Source organism: Aristolochia californica, unplaced genomic scaffold, assembly GCF_029961685.1.
Source record: "Aristolochia californica isolate CCGP_79_NKW_82.1479 unplaced genomic scaffold, dmAriCali1.0.hap1 SCAF_1, whole genome shotgun sequence".
In the NCBI taxonomy this organism is placed as follows: domain Eukaryota; kingdom Viridiplantae; phylum Streptophyta; class Magnoliopsida; order Piperales; family Aristolochiaceae; genus Aristolochia; species Aristolochia californica.
Window position 1 is genome coordinate 52,339,982 of NW_027181770.1, and position 23,494 is coordinate 52,363,475.

Genomic DNA, 23,494 nt, shown 5'->3' on the forward strand with positions numbered 1-23,494 from the left:
TTGCCAACCAGAAAATTATGCTGTTGTTGAGACAATGCTTTGGTGAAGACATCGACCACTTGAAGATCCGAAGAAATGTACGGAAGAGATATTACCCGGCACTCAAAAGTGTTGGCGGATAGAGTGACAGTCAACCTCAATGTGTTTGGTGCGCTCATGGAAAACAGGGTTGGCCGCAATCTGAATAGCACTCGTATTATCCGCATGAAGTAGTGTAGGTGAGGTCTGAGGAAACTGGAGCTCAGCAGGAAGACCGCGAAGCCAAATAACTTCAGAACACGCAGTAGACATGACTCGATACTCGTCCTTGATGGATGACTTGGACACCCGGTCCTATTTCTTACATTTCCAAGAAATCAATGCATCCCCTAAAAACATACACCAACCTGAAGTAGAGCGACGAGTATCGGGGCACCCTACCCAATCAGCATCACTGTAAGCAACCAGTCGTAGCGCGGAGCCTGTAGGAAAGAATAATCCACGAGTAGGAGAACTGTGTAGATAGCGGATGATGCACCAAACTGCCGCAAGATGAAGGTGTCTAGGAGATGACATAAACTTATTGACCTGATGAACAGCATAGGAGATGTCCGAGTGAGTAGTGGTCAAGTATATGAGACTCTCTACTAGTCGTCGATAGATAGTAAGATCATCAAGAAGAGTCCCTTCATCTTTCCTATATTTGACATTAACCTCCATTGGGGTAGTAACTGAAGATGTGTCCTCCAACCCAGCTAGAGTAATAAGATCTTGAATATACTTATGCTGGATTAAGAAAATACCGTTGGGTCGGTGATGTACCTCCAGCCCTAAGAAGTACGTGAGCTGTCTAAGTCCTTCATATGAAAGGTGGCATGTAACACATGTTAAAGCTTGGTAATCAGGCTAGAGTTAGTGCCAGTAATGATGATGTCATCCACATAAACCAAGAGAATGACCATACCTGCAACAGACTTATGATACAAGAGAGATGAATCATACTAACTTTGTGTAAACTTGTGGAGAATAAGCGTGCCGCGAAACTTCTCAAACCAAGCCCGGGGGGCTTGCTTAAGCCCATATAGAAGACGACGTAGCTTGCAGACATTATTAGGAGAGGAGGTAGTCATACCTGAGGGGAGCTTCATGTAGTCATCTTCCTGTAGGTCACCATGTAGAAAGACATTCTTCACATCCATTTGATGCAGTGGCCAAGACTGAGAGGCTACAATGGCTAATATAGTACGGACTGTGGTCATCTTTGCAACTGGAGCAAATGTTTCCTCATAATATATCCCATATTCCTGCTTGTTCCCTAGGGCCTCAAGGCGGGCTTTGTACCGATCCATTTGCACGCAGTTTGACAGAGAATACCCACTTACTCCCAAAACCCCAAATAGCAGGGGGGGCAAGTTACAATGTCCCAAGTGTGATTCTCCTCTAGCACTTGTAGTTCTGTTTGCATTGCCTTTTGCCAACACTCAGGTGCCATAGCCTGTTTGTAGCAAGAGGGAATGGAAATAAAAGATAAAGTAGCCACAAGTGATACATGTGAGAGGAAACCATGCCTATCAGGAGGGCGAGAGGGATGAGTAGATTTGCGAAGAGTGATGGCGGGCAAGAGTAGAGGGATGATCAGGAGCAAGCGCCAGGTCGGGATTAGGGAGGGGGACAACGATGTAGTGGGGCAAGTCTCATCAAAGCTCGACAGACTAGGTAGAGATGCAGATGGTAGTGTAACTTGAGATGAAAAGAAATATTGATTTTCAAAGAAGATCACATTTCGAAAAACACAGACTCGACACGCCTGGTGATCATAGCAAACATAATTTTTTTTAGAAAGGGCATACCCAAGAAATGCACACATAACTGATTGGCCTGTAAGTTTATGTCGTTCATGATCAGGTAGATGCACAAAACAAACACAACCGAACGTCCGAAGATCAGTGTATGACGGAGAATAACCAAATAACTTAACGAATGGAGAGACATGATGGAAGGTAGGTGAGGGCAGGCGGTTGATTAAATGAACTGAGGTAGAGAGTGTTTCACACCAAAACCGGGGAGGAACGGATGATTGAAGGAGAAGGGTGCGGACCATATCAAGAAGGTGGCGATTTTTCTGCTTAGCAACCCCATTTTGTTGTGGTGTCGAGGGACAAGAACGCTGAGAGATAATGCCTTTGCTTTGAAGGAAATCCTAGAATTCAGCAGACATGTACTTGCCTCTAGAGTCAGAGCTCAGTACTTTAATGTCTGCAGAGAATTGTGTTTCAAGAAGCGCAAGAAACCTCTTAAAGATAACAACAACTTCAGATGTAGCCTGTAAGAAGTTGACCCAGGTAAATCGACTAAAATCATCAATAAAGGTGACAAAGTACTTATATTGTGCATGCGAGACAACAAGGGCAATTCCCCAGACATCACTATGAAAAAGGTCAATGCTGTGGGAGGCATGATGAGGAAACGATTAAACTTTACTTTTGCCAAGTTTGCATGAACAGTCAAAAGAAGTATCAAGAGAGGTGTATTCTTGACTACTTAATAAACCAGATTTAAACATTGTATGAAGAACATCCGAGTTTGGGTGGCCTAGACGTCTATGCCACATCTTAGTGCCAGAGCCAACAACATTACATGTAAAAGAAAGTACAGGAGTGCGCGGAATAATGGTGGATAGAAAGACTTTAAGTAGAAATAGCCTTCCCACTTTAGGCCCTTCGCGATCACCTTCTTCGACGCTTGATCCTGCACAACACAACCAGTGCCAGAGAACTGAACATTACAATATTTATCAACCAGTTGACCAGCAGACAGAAGGTTTGTCGATAGGTCAGGAGACACAGACATCAGCTAAGGAGGGGGAGAGATCACCAACAACACTACCATCAGCAATGTTGATGTGCAGGTTTCGATCATACTTTCTTACGTTAGAAAGAGACACTACATTGTTGGTCATATGGTTAGAAGCACCGGAATCAAAATGCCATGGTTGAGTAGAGATTTTTTGCTTACCTGAGAGACCAAAAGTTGAAAAAGCAGATATGATTATCTATTGTACCATTTCAAGGGTGAGTGTGTTCGAACTTGCAAGTGTTGGAAGAACATGAATTGTAGTAACTAGGATGGCAGTCGTTAATGCTGCAGAACTAGAAGTACCAGTGGAGGCCTGATAAGCTGTATTCTTCTTCTTTTCAGTGTGAGTAGGGCAAGCTGCGAGATGACCCGACTTCTTGCAGTAGTTATAGGACTTCTTGGGGCATTCCCGAGCAAAGTGACCATATGCCTTGCAGTGGAAACATTGAACAGGATTCATGTCCCGACCCTTATTTTTTCCTTGTGCTGCATAGGCCACAAGAGCCAAGGTATCAGCCTGGACTCGATGTTCCATGCCAGCCTGAATAGCAATGTGCTGCTCCTCCCTAAGAAGTTCACTCAAACAGGCATCCAGAGACGGCACTGGATGACGATTCATCAGATGTGAACAAGCAATCTCAAATTCTGGATGGAGCTTCATCAAGAATTGATCCCTTTTACTGGTTTCGTGTATGGCTTGCATTGCAGAGAGAGCAGCAACTGGGACGTTCTCATAAACAATATCAGTGTAGTAAGACCATAGATTTTGAAAGCTCGAGAAATATTCTTCAATGGAACGGCTTCCTTGCGTGAAATTTGTCATTTCATATTCGACTTGAAACCGCCGGGCCGTGCTGTTTTGATGATAAACCTTGTGGAGGTAATTCCACATATCCGCTGCAGTTTTGTAGGGCCTCAGATTAAGGACTAGATGAAGCTCAATGGATCCAAGTATCCAGATCATGACTCTTGCATCCATGGTGGTCCATTTTGACAACGCTTCAGCTTCGCGATGTGCCGGATCACATCCATCAATATGACCCCATAAATCTTTTCCCATCACAAATAACCGGAACTGAAATGCCCAGGCACTGTAGTTCTTACCCGTGAACTGAATAGGAGAGAAATCTAACTTGTCCGTTGACATGATAAGAGCGAAAGTTTGCTGAGATTTTCAGAAATACCACCCGGCTGAAAATTCCAGATTTACCCCTACGGCTGCCAAAAATTCCAGATCTACCCCCGCAATTTAAAAAATTCCAGTTCTGCTCCCACGCTTTCAGAAATGCCAGATCTGCCCCCACGATGTCAGAAATTCCAGATCTGCCCCCACACTTTCAGAAATTCTAGATCTGCCCCCACACTTTCGGAAATTCCAGATCTGTCCCCACACTTTCGGAAATTTTCAGAAACCATCCGATGCAAATAATATCATCCCATCCACCTTATGCAAATAATGTCAGCCGAGCTTGGAGTGAAACACCCACCTGGCCATTCACATTCCCGGCAAGAATCCGTCGCCTCACTCCTCTGAGCTCGGACAGAGGTTTCTGATCACTCCTGAGAGCTCTAACCGAACTCTGAGTCGTCGGACAGCAGCTCGTCGGACGGAAACTCTTCGGACGGAGATAGCTTGACCACTAAGCTGAACCACTAAGCTCTGATACCATGACAAAAGAGGTCTACGACGGTGAACCAAGGTTGACGGATCAGCCAAGACCAGAGTTCACACTCTGGTTTTCCCGGGGATGGAACACATCGGACGGAGGGTGACGACACAACCCAATAGAGAGCTCTCAACTCTTATGGTGGTGGACAGAACCACCATGACCTCCAGGGACTGACAGCGTAGTCCAGACAGAGAGCTTCACTCTCTTTGGTTTCTTGACGAGGGAGATGAAGAGGTTTCGGGAATGAATCTCGTGCCTTCCTTCCCTCCTTCATTTTCTATTTAAACTTAGGTCTTAGGAGGATTATTACATAACGGCCCATGGGCCCAATACAATGCCACCCAGCCCATTAAGCCCTATCTAATTACCCTATGCACATAACACAAATTATACAACAAGTATTAACATAAATTCTATCTAATATACATCCCAAGATATCGTAACATTAGTAAGTTGACTTATTGATAATAAGTTAATAGGAAACTTTAGGTACAAAAAAAAAACAAAATTTGACAAGAATGGAGTGGGCTGAACTGTCCAAACTCTGCTCACTGGTGAGATAAAACCATTGGCAAGAGTAACATGTTTGAATGAAGAAGACTGGTTGAGGGATGAAAATATTATACCTGGACATACCTGATATGTGTAAACGCACTAGAGTCAATAAACCATGAAGCGACTGTAGACACATGTAGACATACCTGACTATGCCATGGTAATTGTGGTGGAGAAAACATTTTGGGCCATGGAAGAAGAGGATGCATCCAACTGTTCCTTGTGTTGGACCAAATGTTGAAGTTCATTAGGTGAACCAAGAACAGTGCCAACTACACTATTGAAGGACCTCACTCAGCAAAAATTGAGTAAGCCTAAGCTAGCTTCCTGAATTTTTTTTTTTTTTTTTTTGAAGAATTGATAATTTATTGAACAAAGAGATCGAACTAATAAACTAGGGAGGCACATCTTTTTTTTTTTTTTTTTTTTTGAGAAGAGGTGTGAATGTATTACTGAAGAAAAAAATTACATACCTTGAAAGGGAGGCACACCTCTTACAACAAGGGTTTGGAGGGAGGCGCCTTGCTTAGCAAAGGCATCAGCCACAGAATTAGCAGATCCGCGAACATGGAATCAAATATAGGTAATGTGGAGATAATGTCTATGATAGAATAAAAAACATCCCAATGTCACCATGGCGGGGTTGAGGGGGAGGATAACCATCCAATAATCACTGTGAAGTCTCTCTCGATGTGAAGAGGGCCAGAGAGATGATCCTGGAAATGGTGAGGCCATTGAGAAGGGCTTGGAGCTCAGCATAGGTGGAGACGAAGAAGCCCATGGGACCGAAGTAGGACATGGGTCGATTGCTGCAGGAGTCCCGAAACACAGTGGACCAGCTAGCTTGCCAAACTTGCCCCAACATTTGTATGAAAATGGTTAGTACACCCACAGTGGACATCATTTCCATCACTATGACCTTGACCTTACTCAAATGTATCTTTGCCCTGTCCTCAACCACCTCAACCACGTCTACAAGGTGTCTTTGTGGGATCCTGAATTGGTTGGATATGGAGGGTAGGAGATTCTGTTCTCTTGTGATCGTTGCTGCCCTGTGGAACTATAGCTGCTTTTGTATGCAATATTCGATTATAGGGTTTTTTTAGTGAAAGAATCGTATCATTCACAACTATTTGGGCTCAAACTGCATATTTTGACCCCAAATCATAAAGGAATTTGGCTACATGAAGTTGTCCATGCTGTGCTCAAACCTTAGGTTCCTTAACAGTAAAGGGATGATATTTCTCAATATCCTTTTTTTGTATGGAATGTGTGAATATTATAAATAGATTCCATAAAAAAATCTCTCAATATCCTGTAAAATACTCTGCAGCTCATTGAACGATCTTTCCTCTTTAATCCAAAAAATCTCCAATACAACTTAGTAGAATTTAAATTATTTGCTCTCGTAATTATACATAGCCTCTAGTGACTTCCAAATTTCTTTGGAGGTCTCATAATTCTTTACCTGTTTCTTGAAATTTGACTCCATGCTATTTAGGAGCCAAGTCATGACTTGACTATCCTCTGCCTCCCGGTCATTAGTTATTGGGTTATGTGGATCATACCTCAAGTACCTTGACTTCTCTTAGTCTTCAAATAAATCTTGACAGATTTGGACCAACCAAATAATTGTCCATTTAATCTCTCTGTGGTGATCTCAATGGTATCCTTACAATTAACATTCTCAGAACTTTGGCTAGTGTAATAACTTCTCCTGAATCAGCTATCATTCACTAACGACAACCATCAAAATTTTCACAAACAGATGTTGGAATATACTACCAAGTCAACTAGCATAAAAAGAGCACTAATGGAGCGCCATAGAAGCATGCTCAAATGAAGTGGGCTCCACAAAGCACATAAAACTAGGGTACCGAATCACAATTGATATGAATATACGTCAACTATGCCATAATTTTAGAGAAACAACTTCAAAAGAGGTCAATTAGGGTTTGACATCAGCCCTAAGGATGATGATGCATGCAGGATGCAAGTCTGGAAGACTTGCACAAGCACAAAATTGGGATGGGGGAACACAAACAACCCTCTAGGGTACAAAAACTTCATAAAGCTATTCAATTGACTGTAGAAGCCATCAATCTAGGATTATAATATGATGCAAATAAAAGAAAAAAACTCTTAACATTTATTTTCAATTAGCAGCAATTTCGTGAAATCCCTCTTCGTGGAGAGTTTGTTGACTTGAGCAGGAGAAGATTCTTGCTTAAAATACCACAACAATTAGATTGATTGCTCTAATACCATGTAAAATTTGAGAAACAAGGAGAGATAGAAGGAGAAAGAGCAAAGAGAAAGAAGAAAAGTCATATTATCCGAGGTGCTAGCCTTGGAGTTGAATCCCCGGTTATCGCTCGAGCTATAGGCACCATGGGACATGCGCAAGGCATGCGAAGAGAATTAGCTTGCCCAACCTAGGAAGGCGGATCCCCATAACCATCTCATAGGTGCCAAAGAGGTCTTGATGTAGCCCCATTTGGAGTCCAATCTTCTGAAAGATCTTCATCCAGACTTGCCAAGAAAAATCACAATGTAAGAGTGTTGGACTGTCTCGTCGCTCACACCACAAAGGGGACAAGTACGATCGGGGGCTATGTAGCCTCTTTTATGGAGGTTGTCAGAGGTGAGGATCTATTCCCTAATGGCCATCCACACGAAAATTTTGATTTTACTAAGCACTGAGAGCTTCCATGCTAGGTTTACCTTATCCTCATGCATGTTGTAATCTTGCTTTCTAATATGAGAGTAGGTGGATGCAACTGTGAATCGGCCATTAATGCTGGGCTTCTATGTCAGTTTATCAACTGCATGCTCACAAATAGTAATGCTGCCGAGTCTAGAGAGGAGAGAGCAAAGAACAGAAGTTTCCTTATCATTTAATCCCTGACGAAACGTGAGACTCCATGAGCGATCTCTCCAAGAATCAGCCACTGAGCAAGAGAGGTCTCTCGCCACCCTAGAGAGCCCCGAGAGTCCTCAGAGAGGGGGTGGAGGCCGCACCATTCATCCGACCAAAAGATGAGGGTTCTTCCATTGCCTGTGTGAAAAGAAGTTGCATCTGTGAATACTGGGTGGAACTTTTGAATTGATTTCCATATCGGCGATATGAGGCGAGTAACACCACCCTCCCTCCACCAGGCACCTGAAAATTGAACGTAGAACCTGACCATATCTCTCCATAAGCCGTTATGCTTGACGTTGAAGTTCCAAATCCATTTGAGCATAAGGGCATTGTCCATCTCCTTGTAGGCCGGATGCCTAAACCAACCCGATTGCGGGGCATGCAAATATTCTTCCAACTCACCAAATGATACCTAAAGGTGTCCTCTGATCTTCTCTAGAGAAAACGCCGATGGATGACGTCAATCTTGTAGCAAACGGAGGTCGGATAGTGTAGAAGCATATCATTTTGAATTTTTGGAAGTAGGCTGAGTGGATTCTGAAACTTTCATAGAAATAAGCACTGTACAATGCATCATTGACTTTAAGTATGAGATTTTTCTGTCTCAAGAAAAGGTTTAGGACAAGATAAAAATAAAGTTACCACAAGGTTTTTCATTGTCTTTTGTTTTTTTGAAGACAGTGAGAAATTTTATTCGATAGAGAAAGGGATACACATTTCAAAAACTAGCTGAAGAGAGCAGCTGGAAAAAGCAAAAAAATTCCTAAGCAAGAAATGGAGAAAATTCAAAAAATTGCAAAAGAACTCGTAAAAAAAATACAAAAGAAGGAAAAGCTCAGCTTGGATCAAAAGGATTTGGATTGCTCTGAACTAAGCTCAGGCTGGACAAGCTTTTATTTTTTGCAAAGGCTTCTAAATGAGCACGATAGGCATGCAGATTATCCACTTGTTTACTTATATACATCTTTTGAACTATACAGATGTTGCAAGTTTTCATAAATTAGAAAAAGCTTCTGACATGTTTTTCATGTGGATTAGCAGTTTCTAAGTGAAACACATTCTTTTTAATTGTTCCTTCTTGACTATTTATCATCCAATTGATAATCAATATGTCTTCTTTGAGACACCTTTCTCATTATTCATCCTTTTTTTTACTTTTTAGAAGTGGATTAGTAAGATGCTTAGCTTCCCCCCTTGGCGCCACTGGCCCATCACTGATAGTATTGTTGACATTGTATCTTCTACTCATTGTAATTGGAATCTCATTCCTAGATCAACCAACTATTTGGCTGATAAATTGGCAAAATTCGGAACTTCCCAGCAATCTCTCATTGTTTGGGAATGCTTCCCTCCTTTGTAAATTACTCTTTTGAGCTTTTGTCTTAATAAAAATCAGCATCATTTAAAATAAAATAAAAATAGGTGACTTGTAATTAGAAATCTTTTGATAGGTAACCTTGAAAGATAATTAGTGAGGCCCATAAAAGGGTCAACTACCTTTATTTCCTCATGTAAAGTTAAAAGACTAGGGAGGCCCTTTTCAGCTACTAAAAATCTACACCTTTAAATGATGTGGCCAAGTTCCTAAGAGATAATTATGTCTACGGGTTCAAATGTGTAGAAACAAGCACATTAAATTGGTATGAACAAAATATCTTGAGAGGTTTAGTACATCTACAGGTTCAAATTGAAGTTTGACTGTGTGAAATCCAAAATGTTGTCATCTTGTTTGACAGTTTTGTAGGTTTTATCCTTTCTCTCTCTCTCTCTCTCTCCTCTCTTTTTCTCCTCAAGAGGACTGAAGTTAGGGGAATGTCCTCTGTCTTTGTTTCTTTAAATTTTTAACTTGAATGTGTTGAGTACTTAACTCATAGATCTGATGTGACCTGTCTTTGTTCTTGACTCATGGATCTGATGCGATCTGTCTTTCTTTTAGTTTTATCCCTTAATATCTTTCCCCTTTTTCTTTTCTTTTTTTGTCTAATTTTGAAGAGGTTTGATATTTCCTTTTTGCTGACTGTCACTGATTGTCTCGTTGTTTCAATGTTCTTGAATATAAAATATCATCTTCAGTACCTTTCTCGACTGATGGTTCTCATGTTTGCAGGGAAGAATTACCACTTCAATTTTGTTCATCTTGTCATTACGGTCTTATGTATCACACCCATTTCTTGTTATATCAAGCTTGTCTGCTCTTCCTCATTGGGAATCTGAATTCATGCATTTGGCACCATCTCTCAATGTTGTTGTATATAATGGGGATGAAAGCATAAGGAAGAATATACAAGCATTGGAGTTTTACGATGAGGGTGGTCGGGTACTGTTTGAAATACTTCTAACTATCCCCGATGTCATTATTGAGGTAGCATGTGTGTTCTACTTCTTGTGCACTTGGCATAACCTTGGAATATCCGATGGATTATAGTTGTCTCATGTACTCAAGAGTACTTCCATTTAAAAAATGTTAAATCCATAAATACTTTTACACTCATTATTGTAAGCACTGGATAAATTTTAATTGTGGTGGTATGCAGGACATAAATACATTTGAGAGCTTTGGATGGGAAGCAATAATTGTCGATGAATGTCAACGACCAAGGTTGTTAAAACACTTAAACCTAAGAAAGCTCACAGCTGGTTTTAAGCTTCTCCTTGCCAGTTCTCAAATAAAGGTTATTTCTTTCTTCATATTATCTATACCTGATTCTGATGTGATCTATAGCTGACTCATTATTTTTCGGTTTTTGTTTGTCAAGGATAACATGTCTGAATACCTCAGCCTTCTCTCACACCTCGAGCCAGATCATGGGAGTGATTTGAATGCCAAATTGATTAATAATGATGCTGCTAATCTTCTCATGTTAAAAGAGAAAGTCACTCGGTATCTTGTGTCTGAGAACATTACACAGTATCTTGTGTCTGAGAAGAAGTCTGATAGCTCAAATTTTGTTGAATACTTGGTGCCTTCCCTGCTTTCAGATATCCAGTTGGAGCAATACTGTCGTACTCTTGTTGACAATTCCATGCCCCTTCAATCATGCTTAAAGTATGATTCTGTTGGAGCTCTTAGAGATATGCTAATTTCTCTTAGGAAGGTTGGTTTTCCATCTATTTTATAGAAACTGCATTTATATGTGTCTTGGATATACAAGATTCCCTGGCCTGTAAGTTTTTCTTTTTTACACATCCCTGATTTTATGCTTGTTCCTGCTTTCATATTTCACATTCTTCACTTCTGCAAAAAAAGCATTTCATTCTTTAGTGTGTGTCTGGCCTAGTCCATAGCAATTCTAGTTAGCTTAAATAAGTAATTATTGCAGTGCTGTGACCATCCCTATCTTGTTGAGCCATCACTGCAAACCACACTTGCGAAGGGTGTTCCGGAGATACTTTTGGATGTTGGGATTAATGCAAGTGGCAAGCTTCAACTTATTGACAAGATTCTTTCTGAGGTGAAAAAAAAAATGCTGAGAGTAGTGATCCTGTTTCAGGCAAGTTTGGTCACTATACCTAGATCTCTTGTTTTTTCTGGTGAATTTGCAGTTCATAAACAAAAATTCTGATCTTGTGGATGGCTTTTGAATTGTCCTCCTTTAATAATAATTATAGACTATTTTAGAAAAAAATTCATTGGTATTCTTACTAAAATTTATTTCATGCAGACAATCAGTGGATCTGGAGGGATTGGGGATATATTAGATGATTATGTGCGGCAGAGATTTGGTCAAGATTCTTATGAACGTGTTGATAGTGGGTTGGTTCCATCAAAGAGGCAACATGCCTTGAACATCTTCAACAACCTGGAGAGAGGGAGTTTCGTGTTTCTACTAGAGAACCGTGCATGCCGCTCCAGTATCAAACTCTCATCTGTTGATGCTGTTATCATTTTTGATAGTGACTGGAATCCAGTGAATGACTTGAGGGCATTACAGAAGATCCACATTGATTCACGGACCGATCAGCTAAAAGTTTTCCGTTTATATTCACCTTTTACAGTGGAAGAAAAAGCTCTAATTCTTGCAAACAAGGACACAAGTCTTGAGAGCAATGTACAGAATATCACCCACACCACTAGTCACATGTTGCTCATGTGGGGTGCATCGTATCTGTTTGATAAGCTTGATGAATTCCATTTTTATAAAAGCTCCAGTACAGACACAAAAAAGTTTTCTTATGATGATATGGTGCGGGACATTCTTGCTGCACTTCAAAACGAAGGCAAAACTGACAAGCCATCTAACATCTGCTCTCTCATGTCAAAAGTTCATCACAGTGGAGCAATGTGGTCTCCTACCAGTTTCTTACTCGGTGAACGGGAAATGCTAGTTGCCGATGATGGACCACCATCAGTGTTTTGGACTAAATTACTTAAGAAGAGGTTTCCTTCGTGGAAATATTTGCCTGAGGCATCTCAGAGGCCTCGGAAAAAAGCAAAATATGCAGATAGTTTATCAGAGAAAGTAGAAGCTGATAATGATGAACTTACAAGGAAATGCCATAAGGTAGTTAACAGCACCATTGTGGATCCGATCACTCTCCAGCCATGGATAGAAGAACAAAAACGGAAAGCAGTTTCTGGAGGCAAGGAAGCTAAAATTTCTGATGTTGCCTTTTCTTCGCTTACAAAACCCCAGTCAGATTCATGCACAGCTGAAGAGAAACCAGGTAATGGTATCTGATCAAATGAGTCTGCTATTTACTATGAGTTGTTTATATTTCTTTATTTGTTATTCAAAGAATTTCCTACTAAATAATGAAGTGCTAATTTCAAATAAGTAGCTACCTTTCCAAAAATTGAGTAGAATAAGTTGCTAGGTATCTGGCATCGGGCTTTCTTCAAGTGTTTTTTTTATACCCCTTAAATTTCACTCATTCATAATGTTTTTTTTTTTCACACATGATCCTCTCCTTGAAACAAATTGAAATTTTCTTCTATCTTGACAGGAATACTGGGAGCTAGAGCTGAGAATGCAGAACATCCTCTGCCAAAACCTTTGAATTTATCAAATGACTTAAGCCGTGACACTTTGGAAGTAGGTGAACTTCACATGGTTGAGTCTGAGAGCTGCAGAAAATTGCGTGATGCACAAAAAAGCCTCCATAGTTTGTTGAAACCAGAGATATCTAAACTCTGTGAAACCCTGGAACTCCCTGTATGGATCCTTAACTTCTTATCATTTCATGATGATGATTTTATCCTTACTAACAACAAATCAGGTTGTAATAAATGAGTGTACTCGCTTTTCAAAACATAAATGAGTGTACTCCCTCTGTCTTTCTTCTTGTTCTTCTGTTTTTTTTTTTTTGGGTATACTTCTTATTGGACTGTTCTTTTGAAAAAAAACACTTTGGACTGTTTATCTGGATCTTGAGTATCAGTTTCCCAAGTTGGTTACTTCAGTTTTTCTTTTGTCCCTAGGTGCACAATCTCAAAAAATTCTGAAAATCTGATCATCTTGAGCAACTGAGCTATTCCTGTCTGGTAGTTGGATTTGATCTGTACTAGAATTTTTGTCTGACGGGTCCTTCGTTATTCTGAGTCTGTTAATTTTCTTGTTATATGTAATTCTTGTGTCCCTCCTGAATGTTTTTGTGACATTATGTGCTAGAAGATCTTCTTATTGTTTTTGAGTGATCATTTCAGTCATTAATGTTTTTAACGAGGATGATGTTACACCAAACTCCTGTTTGTCATAGAGATGTTTGACTTGGTTGCATCTTTTAATCTAATTGCAGGAGGAGGTCATGCACATGGCGGCAAAGTTTCTTGAATACATTATGAACAACCATCATGTCAATAAAGAACCAAAGACTATACTACAGGCTTTTATGATTTCTTTGGTTAGTACCTATCTTTGATGATGCATAACTAGTGCATCTGTATGCATCTTTTGTGTATTTATAGTTTTTTCATTGTCGACATTGGATGCTATTAATCTGTTCTGTTTCATTAACAATTCCTTCATCAAACTTCTTGATTTACTTTAACAAGAAACAGACGTAATTGTGCTTCCTGTCCAAAGTTAAAGATTGTATTCCAGATGGGTATCTCACAAGCAGACTATCCATAGATTGTGCCTGGATAGTGCTGCAGAGAAATCTTTGTTGCTCAGGTTTTAGTTTTATCCATATTTTGCTCTTTTTGACTGTGTTTTTTGGAAGAAGTATAATTTCACCAAGGAGAAGTCCTGCTACATGGACGCTGCTGTAGACCCTTATATTGTAGGACAAGAATGTCATGAGAGATGGCCTAAGGCTTGTCTAGTAATGAAGGGAAGTATGGGGTAAGAGCTGTGCTCATTTGTATTATAATGCCAAAATCTATGGAAATCTGCTCTTGTTGTACCTTCTTTTCTCTCTTTGTGCAGTATTTCTATATCCTTCCTGCAAAAATTCTGAGCTATTTGATCAACAAATATGTGGTGCATTCCCTAATAGGGAAATATGCGGATATGAACGTTATCCTTTGTGCATTTATAGCCACAGTGCCTTGCATGCTTGTGGCGTTTGGTTGCTGTTACTATTTGAGTCAGGCTTTAATGTTATGCAACCTTTTCAGTGTTGGAGAGCAGCTTCTTTAATGAATTACAAAGTGAATCACAAAGAATCATTACTGCGAGCGAAACAAATCATGGAGTTTGAGTGCAAAGAGGAAGAAGCAGAATCAGTTTATGAGAAGTTGCGACAGCTGAAGAAAAAGTTCTCTCACCAGATGAATTTGGTGAGAAGTTCTACTAAGTTGAATTCTCTGGAGAATCAAGCAACTTCACCATCAAATCCCTCACAAGCAATGAATTTGGAACCAGTGGCATCTGATCCGCAGTGTCTTGCTGGGGAGGCCAGGGGAAGCCCATCAAGCTATAGCCACTTTGTCCATACTGTCCCTTTGGAGCATGATATCCCTCCACTTGAACTAGTTAAACCTGACCTTGAAAGGCAAGGATGTAATCATATGCGGTCTGTAACATCTTCTTTTGGAGGAGGTTCTGAAAATAAGACCTCCATTGAACAATTATGTAGACAAGTTGAAAAAACGTTTAGCTGCAGAAAAAAAGAGATCCTTGAAAGGCAAAAGAAGGAAATTCTGGAATTCAAGAAACATAAAGATGAGGTAAAGGAGAAAATGAGAAGGGATCATAGGTTGGAGGTGGATTCTATTCGGGCTACTTATGCAAACTATTCGCAACGATTAGATAACCTGAAGTTGTTGATTGAGAAATTTTCTAAGAAGATGAAAGAACTTGACAAGCACATTGATACTTACTACAAAGAGCTTGTGCTTATGCAGTACAAAGCAAGGCAAAAAGAGGACAGCATGAAGGCTATTTACTTGGTGAAAGCGAATTCAGGAAGGTTACCAGTGTCATTAGAAAGCATTCCTCTGTCAGAAACTGGGTTCGATATTGAGTGCATGAAAACTACTGAACAAAGTGAAGTCCGTAATTTGGAAAGTATGCTGTCAACCCTTGACTCTGTACCAGAATCACAGGTTGTTGTTAAAGTTGATTCTAGATCTGCAGAACTTCTAGTGCCTACTGCATTACCAACCACAACTTCTGCACCACCTCAGGATGAGAATGATGGAATGAATATGGGGCACTCAGAAAGCATTACTGCCACTGCAGTAGGGCCTCTTAATCAAGAAAACTTGGAGGGTGCAAGTTTGGGATCTTCCTCTCAGGTGGACAATATCCCTCATTCCTCTCGGGCAGACAATGTCCCTCCTTCCTCTAAGGCTAAGTCATCAACAGATTCTTGCCATGATGATCCTGTTTTATCTCATGAGGTATGAACTCTGTCCTCTTTTAAACAGTTGATAATCTATAAATTTTCAGGTATGTTAGGGGCAAGTCTTAACTGTATCAGGTTTCATAACCTGTACCTGCTTTGCCCTCCTACAGTGTTTTGAATGTCAATTATCTTTTTTTCTCCATGCCTAATGGAACTAGGGTTCACAAAGTTCCGAACTACAGTGTTTCGACTGTCTTTCTTACATTGTTTAGCCTTTAAATGAGTTGTTAGGTATTTAAATTCCATCTTAAGTATCTTTGGTGCTATGTTTGCACGGGTGGATCAGTTGAGGGGAAGGAATTGTTATTGGATCAGTTTTTCAAATCTGTGCTTGCCCTTTGCCTGCTTGGTGCTTTTCAAATGTCTTTCTTAAAATTATTTACCATCAAATGTCTGTTTAGATATTGAAAATCTTATTAAGTACTTTTGGTGCTCTGGTTGCTTGAGAAAATCAGTTGTGGGGGAGGGAGTTGTTATTGGATCAGCTTTGCAAAATCTGTGCCTGCCCTTGCCTGCAATGATGTTTTAAAATTTTACCCTTTTGCCTCCATGCTCAGTGGGACACAGACCTGCCTTGATTTCAATCTAATATCCTGTTTTCTCTATTTAATACAATCACTTGTCCTTTTTTTTAATCATTGTACAAGGAGATTTGCTGGTTGTCATCCGCTGGTTCATGTCCTTGGGGAGTCTTCCTTCGTGATTTTTCTTTTTTTGACAAGATTTCTTTTCTATTTCTAGGTTCTTCGATTGTATGGAAGCATGTAGTTGGAAATGCAAATTCCATAGCAGATTCTCTTGCTATGCATGGAGTTTTGCTTCAGAATATTGTTGTGTCTCATTTCTTTCCACTAGATACAGATTGAACTGTTTATATTTTCTGTCCTGTAAGGCTCATTTTGTTGCTGTCCTTATTTGTAGTTTTCTTCTTATCTCTGAATGGATTTCATCATTTTCTAAAAAAAACTATTGTGCTTTTTAGGATAACTTTTTGGTATTTAAGGTCTATATAGAGTATGTTCTTACCAGTTCATAAGAAATAAACGTTTTATATCCAGAAAGTAACACATTTTTATATTGATTAGTTATTTGAAACTTGTTATTGTGGAGCGTGTTTTGAAAAATCCATTCCATACCTGTCCCTTTTTGGGTGTTCCCCATTCCTTGGTTTTAAAGGGGGTTCTTTTTACCCCATGCCACTGGTAACCATAGCTTGGGAAGGGGAAGCAGCAGTATTACTTTCTTTCTCGAGACTTGTGATTCAACCTTTCCTATTGGTAACTTCTCGAGACTTAGGCAATGTCCCTTTTCCATAGAGGTGTTTCTCCGTACAAGTTCTTTTTCAAATCAGTGGAAGAGCTATAACACTGCCTAATGCTTCAACATTTAGACATTGTGTTCTACATAATAGGGTTGTATGCTTACGCAAACATATATGTGACACTTGCTTGAACATTTACTGACCGGATAATCCATTAAATGGAATGTTTTATAAATTTTGTTCTTATCAGGTACCTTCTGTTGAACCTAATCAACCACCTGCATCTGTTGCAGTAGTGGAGAATGTGGAGGTTCAAATTCCTAATGTAACATCATTTCAAATGTGTGGCTCTAGTGTTTCAATCCCACAGCCCATTGAATCTTCTGAAGTGGATGACTCCCTAATGATGATTAATGAACTTCAGCAGAATAATGAGGTATCCTGTTCTTCTGAGCAAATTGTAGTTCAGAGACGAGAACCAAATACTTGTCCAACTTTACCTGCTAAGCAATTAAATCATTCAGAAAGACTATTAGCGTCTGCAAATTCTAGGAGAGCAGGTACTTTGCCTGATCCCAGTGTTCTTCCTGGACCTAGTTTTCGTTCCCCCCCAATTCACCCTTCAGCAGCTGGCCGGCCTCGGCTACACCACCCAGACCCACTTCATAATGAATTGGCAAAAATAGGTAGAGAAAAGGATGTTGCTACCAGGACACATGAGGAAGAGGTGTGTCTTTTGAGTTCTCTTGGTGTTTGCTGTTCCTTTTTTGTTTTTTATGTGCTTCTGTCTTAGTTTTTGTTCCTTGTTTGTTCCAATTTGACAGAAAATCCAGCTCATGTCACAATGTGAGAAGGAAATTGAAGAGATCCGTAGGAAATATAATGGGTTAATTCAGGAAGTGGAGATGAGACTCAACCAGAGGCTGCTGGTGCTTGATTCACATTACAACAAGGTTTATATGAACAGAATATTGGCGGAGGTTTGCAAGTTCAAATATGAGCTCAGACTGCCTGTGCATTTAAAACAAGGTATCTGGACACATTATAGTCGTTGGATTCCGGTTCCTTTTATTTACTTAAGTATAAATATTAGTGGAAGCTTGCAAATCTTAAGTTGAATTATTTTCTTAACAGTTGGGACAAGGTTTTGGACATGTTAGTCCTTCCAACAAAATTGTTTCTTTTACACTATGCTTCCCATGAAGCTAATGAAATGCCTTGCTTTCGACTTTTTATTTCTGTATTTTCTGACCTTCTACAAGGAGATCCTGGTGTAATCCTATCTATTTGATTGAATCTGGTAAGAGGAAGAAACATAATTACGAGGATATGGCTACCTGATCCTTTCTTCAAATAACTGAAAATCCTGTGTGGCTTGTTGGTGTGGTGGTGGTCTATTCTCTTCACAATGAGATGATTCTCAGGATAGAGTGAAATATAGTATCTTTAAAAGTTTAAAATAGTGTAGAGATGTAGATTATTAGTGTTTGAGAGACAAGAAAGGAGAGAAATTGTGAAGAAAGGAACAGGAAAGAGAGTTTCTGCAAGCGATAGAGAGGTTCTTGGTGAGGTCTAGTTCGATCCCCAGCAGTCTTATATGTTATTAACTTAGCTGAGATGGAAATTATTGAAAAGCCCCTCTCCTCAACTACACATATGACAGCTCTAGAAACATAAAAATTCTGGTAATAAAGATATTAACAAGTGTTCTTAGGACAGAGTAATAAAGTAGTTTAAAACATCTAAACTATCCTTTTGGTTAATTAAATACACCTTGCTGTATCTGATTTAACACTCTTCCCCAAGTTGGTGTGTAGACGTTAAATTTTCCCAACTTGTTACAAAATGAAACAAGTTCTTTCTTCCCAAGAGCTTTGGTGACGATATGATTGAGTTGATCTAAAGACTTGACATACAGAGTTGTGATCTTGCCACTTACAGCCACATCTTTGATGAAGTGAAAATCGACTTTAACATGCTTTACATTCATGAAAATTGGATTGCTTGCAATGAAAATCACAACTTGGTTAATACACCTCATCACCATGGGCTTCTTCATAGTAAATCCAAATTTGGTCGCAAGAGACTAACGTACATCAACTCACAAGTTGTTTGCTCCATGGCTCTACACTTAGCTTTAGTACTTGATCTTGTTGCAACTATTTATTTTGTACTTGAAGAAAATGAAGAATAAAAACTTCTTTTTCTATTTTCATTCATTTTAACCACAACTACAATGGCTTCATTACATACAACAATGGAGAATGATTTTGGACATATTTCAACATACTATGAATCTGTACAATAAGAATAAATTTGGACATATTCCAACAAATAATGAATTTGGGCATATTTCAACAGACAATGAATCTGGCACTTCTCAAATTGGTTTATAAATATTGAGCATTTCCAGTTTGCCAATTAGGAAGTCAAATTGCTATGATTGAAGACTCTTGGTGGAAGATATTTGCCACCTGTTCTTTGATAAAATGACTACTGATCTCATGTGCTTTGTTTTGTCTTGTTGTACTGGATTATGGGAAATACTAATAGCTGCCTTTCTATCTGAGTATAACTTCATAGGCTGGTTGAACACAATCTTCAACTCACTTAGAAGCCATTTTATTCACAGAAGTTGACATATCACTTGTGCGATACACCACATTCTGCTTTTTGTTTCTCCAAGTCACTAGATTTTTTCACAAAGGTGCAATATCTAGATGTAGACCTCCTATCATTTATACTTCCAACCCAATCAACATCAATGAATACTTCAACACTTACATTATCACTCTTGTTGAAGAATAATCCCTTTTCTTGGAGTTTGTTTAAGATATCTGAGAATCCTATAAACTGCATTTAAGTGCTCCTCATGAGGGAAGTGCATGAATTGACTCACAACACTCACTGCAAAAATCAATGCTAGGTCAAGTATAGGATAAATAAATCAATTTCATGTCTAATGGTTGATATTGTCACTTATCAACCTCAGCATTGGCATTTGCACATAGCTTGCAATTTGCATCCATAGGTGTTTCAACTAGCTTGCACCCTAGCATACCAGCTACATTGAGAAAATTTAAGATATATTTTCTTGGAGACAAGATTCCTTACTTCTTGCCACTTCCATGCCTAAGAAATACCTCAACGATCCAAGATCTTTGATTTCAAATTCTTTGGCTAGAAGGTCTTTAGGCTTTCCTATTCAACAAGATCATCACTTGGAAGGATAATATCATGCACATACACAATAAGTTTAACAATATTCTCGCTATTAGTGTGTTTAAAAAACATAGTGTGATCTACTTGGCTTCTAAGGTCCCCAAAGTTCTTTATAGTCTTAATGAACTGATCAAACCATGCTCTAGGAGATTGTTTAAAACCATAGAGTGACCTTTTGAGTTCACAGATTTATTTGCGCCAAGTTAGCCCTCAAATCTTGGAGGTAGAACCATAGATGGATAAAAACTTCCTCTTTCAATTTATCATTAAGGAAAACATTCTTCACATCCAGTTGTTGCAATGGCCAGTCCATAATAGCTATAAGCGATAAGTTTATATTCTTCTTAGACTTGGTTGGTTGTAGGATCGAAACACTTATATCTCTTTTGAGTTGGTAAGTATCTAAGAAAGATACGTTTTACGAGCTCTTTGATCAAATTTACTAAGGGTATGATTTTGAACATGAACAAATACAACACAAACAAACACCTTGGGAGAGAGATTATTGAGAACTGTGTATTAGGGTCGTCTGTAATCAGAAGGAGTTAAGGGCAACAAGAAAACTACATATTTGAGCAAGTGAACTAGTAACAGAGGTATTGGGATTAGATGTAAACTGATTCAATAGTCCATATTGATGCTCTAGTTTTTTGTTATTGATAAAGATGTCTTGGAACTACTAGGATGAATTGCCCTCTGAACTTGTGTAACAGTGCGCATACCTCTACCACCTTTGTTGTTCTAGTTGGGAGGTTTACCATGTAACTTCTAGCATGATTCCCTAGTATTTTTGGGCTTATTGCAATAGTCTCGCCACCTTTCATCTTTCTGACTTTCAAGCCCTTGAACATGAGTGAAAGTTCTTTACCAAGAACGCAGTCACATACCTGGTCGAATTTAGGATTTGAGTCCCAAGAAGAGCCCCTCTTCAACAATGTCTTTTATTTTTTTCATGTTTGCAGCAAATTCTATTTCCACATGCTGAAACATTCTATCTTTATAAGTAACCCTCTCAATTTGTTATAGTAGTTTGTAACACTTGAGGGCTTGAAAGTTTCAGACACAGTGGTAGCAAAGCTTGATAGGCAAGAGAAAGTGTCGTTGCACCTTTTCACACAGACAAGTTCCGTGATGAAGGCTTTGGAAAGGATTTCGGCAAATAAAGACCGGTAAATGAAGACTAAAAACAATGGTGGTTAATTGCAATGAAGGCTGGTGAAAAAGAAGAATTTGGAGCCTAGGTTCTGATAGCATGAAGACAATGAAGAATAAAAGCTTCTTTTTCAATTTTCGTTCATTTAATCACAACTACAATAACTACAATATATATAACATAAGAGAATGAATCTGGGCATATTTCAACATACAATGAATCTTGACATATTTTAACATATAATGAATCTTGACATATTTCAACATATAATGAATCTAGGCATATCTTGACAATTAAAGAATGACTCTGGACTTTATCAACAAACAATGATTCTGGATATATTTCAATAGTCCTTTTCCATGTTACGAGGAATCCTCCAACAAACTTACATTAGCCAGTCATAGACGTTCAATTCAACTTTGATCCGCACAATCAACATCTGCAAACCTTGGAATTTCTAATTGCCCATTGACTTATACAACAGCCTTATACAACAACCCTTTTTTAGGTGTGTTTGATTTAGGATCCCATGATAAGGTCCTCAACCAAAGTGGTGAGAGAGGAGAGGAAGAAGAAAAAGAGGAGAAGAAAGGAGAGGAAGAAAGAAGAGAAGGGTAGAGATAGATGGAGCTCGTGAGTGTTTGGGAGAAGGGAGAAAGGCTAGGGACGAATTTGAGAGAAGAGGGGAAGGCTTGAATGATCTACCCCACCTTGAGCCTCTATTTATAGTTTATGAGAGAGTGTTACATTGGCTACAATGCCCTTAGGGCTACAAGCTTTCGAAAAGAAAAAACATAAGTAGACATACATTATCTTACATAATTACACCTTTGTGCCGTCCTTATGAGAAGAATACTTATTTACCCTTTATGCCACCTCATTGACGGGGGCATGCATATTACCTTAATGCGACTTGAGGTGTCTTCCAACGCTCTCCCTCAAGCAGGTGGGGAGAAAATATCATAGATACCTAGCTTGTCATATATAGTAGTTAAGATCTTGAATGTGACTGGTTTTGCTACTTGCCCTTGTGATGAAGCATGACTAAGAAATAAGATACCAGCCTGAAATTTCTCCCGTATAAAATGGCAGTCTACCTCAATGTGTTTTGTCCTCTCATGGAAGTCAGGATTTGAAGTGATATGAATGGCTGCCTGGTTGTTACCATATAATTCCATAGAAGTTCCTTTATAGGATCCCAATTCAGTAAGAAGGGATCTGATCCATAGGAGTTCACTGACTGTGTTGGCCATAACTCTGTACTCTACCTCTGTACTGGACCTTGCAACCATATTCTTCTTTTTACTTTTCCATGTAACTAGGTTACCTCCAACTAAGGTACAACACCTTGAAGTAGACTTCCTATCATCGAGTGATCTAGCCCAATGTACATCTGAGAAACCTTTTATGTTGTAGTGACCATGATACTCATAGAGAAACCCTTTTCCCAGAGCTCCTTTTAAATATCTTAATATCCTCTCCAAGGCTTGCCAATGGGTAAGTTGTGGTTTGTGCATATCTGGTCTGGTCAACGTGAGGTAGATAAACTTTCCCACAAGCCTCTGATATCTACCACATCTTCTCTACAATTTGCACATAGCTCTACATTAGCATCCATAGGAGTATCTGCAGGTCGACTCCCCATCATCCATGTGTCTTCTAGTAGATCTAAAACATACTTTCTCTGAGATAATACAATTCCATGCTTGGAATGAAATACCTCAGTTCTCATAAAATATTTTAGAAGTCCAAATTTTTTGTTATAAATTCTTCGTGTATCTTTTCTTTGACTTCTTTTATGTTGTCTGCTTCACTACTAGTTAAGATATCATCCACATAAACTGCTTGTAATACTTTCCCTTTTAAGGTATTCTTGATGAAGACAAAATGATCTACTGAGCACCGACTGAATCCAAATCATAACATTGCTTTGCTAAATTTGTCAAACCAAGCCCGAGGAGATTGTTTAAGTCCATATAGAGACTTTTTCAATTTGCATACAAACTCCCCCTCAACCACAAAACCAGGTGGGTGATGCATATATATCTACTCTTTTATGTCCGGCATTTTTGACATCCAAATGA

At 39.2% G+C, this 23,494-nt stretch overlaps 1 protein-coding gene across 5 annotated transcripts in view; it reads left to right on the forward strand.

Annotated features, from left to right (window-relative positions):
• LOC137950547 (helicase protein MOM1-like) overlaps window positions 1–23,494 on the forward strand; it is a 76,531-nt gene that overhangs the window by 39,926 nt on the left and 13,111 nt on the right. For 4 of the 5 annotated variants that reach the window (XM_068797083.1, XM_068797093.1, XM_068797101.1 and 1 more), the window contains 10 exons: window positions 10,091–10,345; window positions 10,518–10,655; window positions 10,740–11,078; window positions 11,304–11,474; window positions 11,646–12,648; window positions 12,928–13,136; window positions 13,720–13,824; window positions 14,543–15,769; window positions 17,286–17,762; window positions 17,860–18,064. In XM_068797083.1, coding sequence (XP_068653184.1) covers window positions 10,091–10,345; window positions 10,518–10,655; window positions 10,740–11,078; window positions 11,304–11,474; window positions 11,646–12,648; window positions 12,928–13,136; window positions 13,720–13,824; window positions 14,543–15,769; window positions 17,286–17,762; window positions 17,860–18,064 — 4,129 coding nt within the window. Of the gene's footprint in view, window positions 1–10,090; window positions 10,346–10,517; window positions 10,656–10,739; window positions 11,079–11,303; window positions 11,475–11,645; window positions 12,649–12,927; window positions 13,137–13,719; window positions 13,825–14,542; window positions 15,770–17,285; window positions 17,763–17,859; window positions 18,065–23,494 lie in introns of those variants that run through there. The other variant, XM_068797116.1, reaches the window with a different exon arrangement.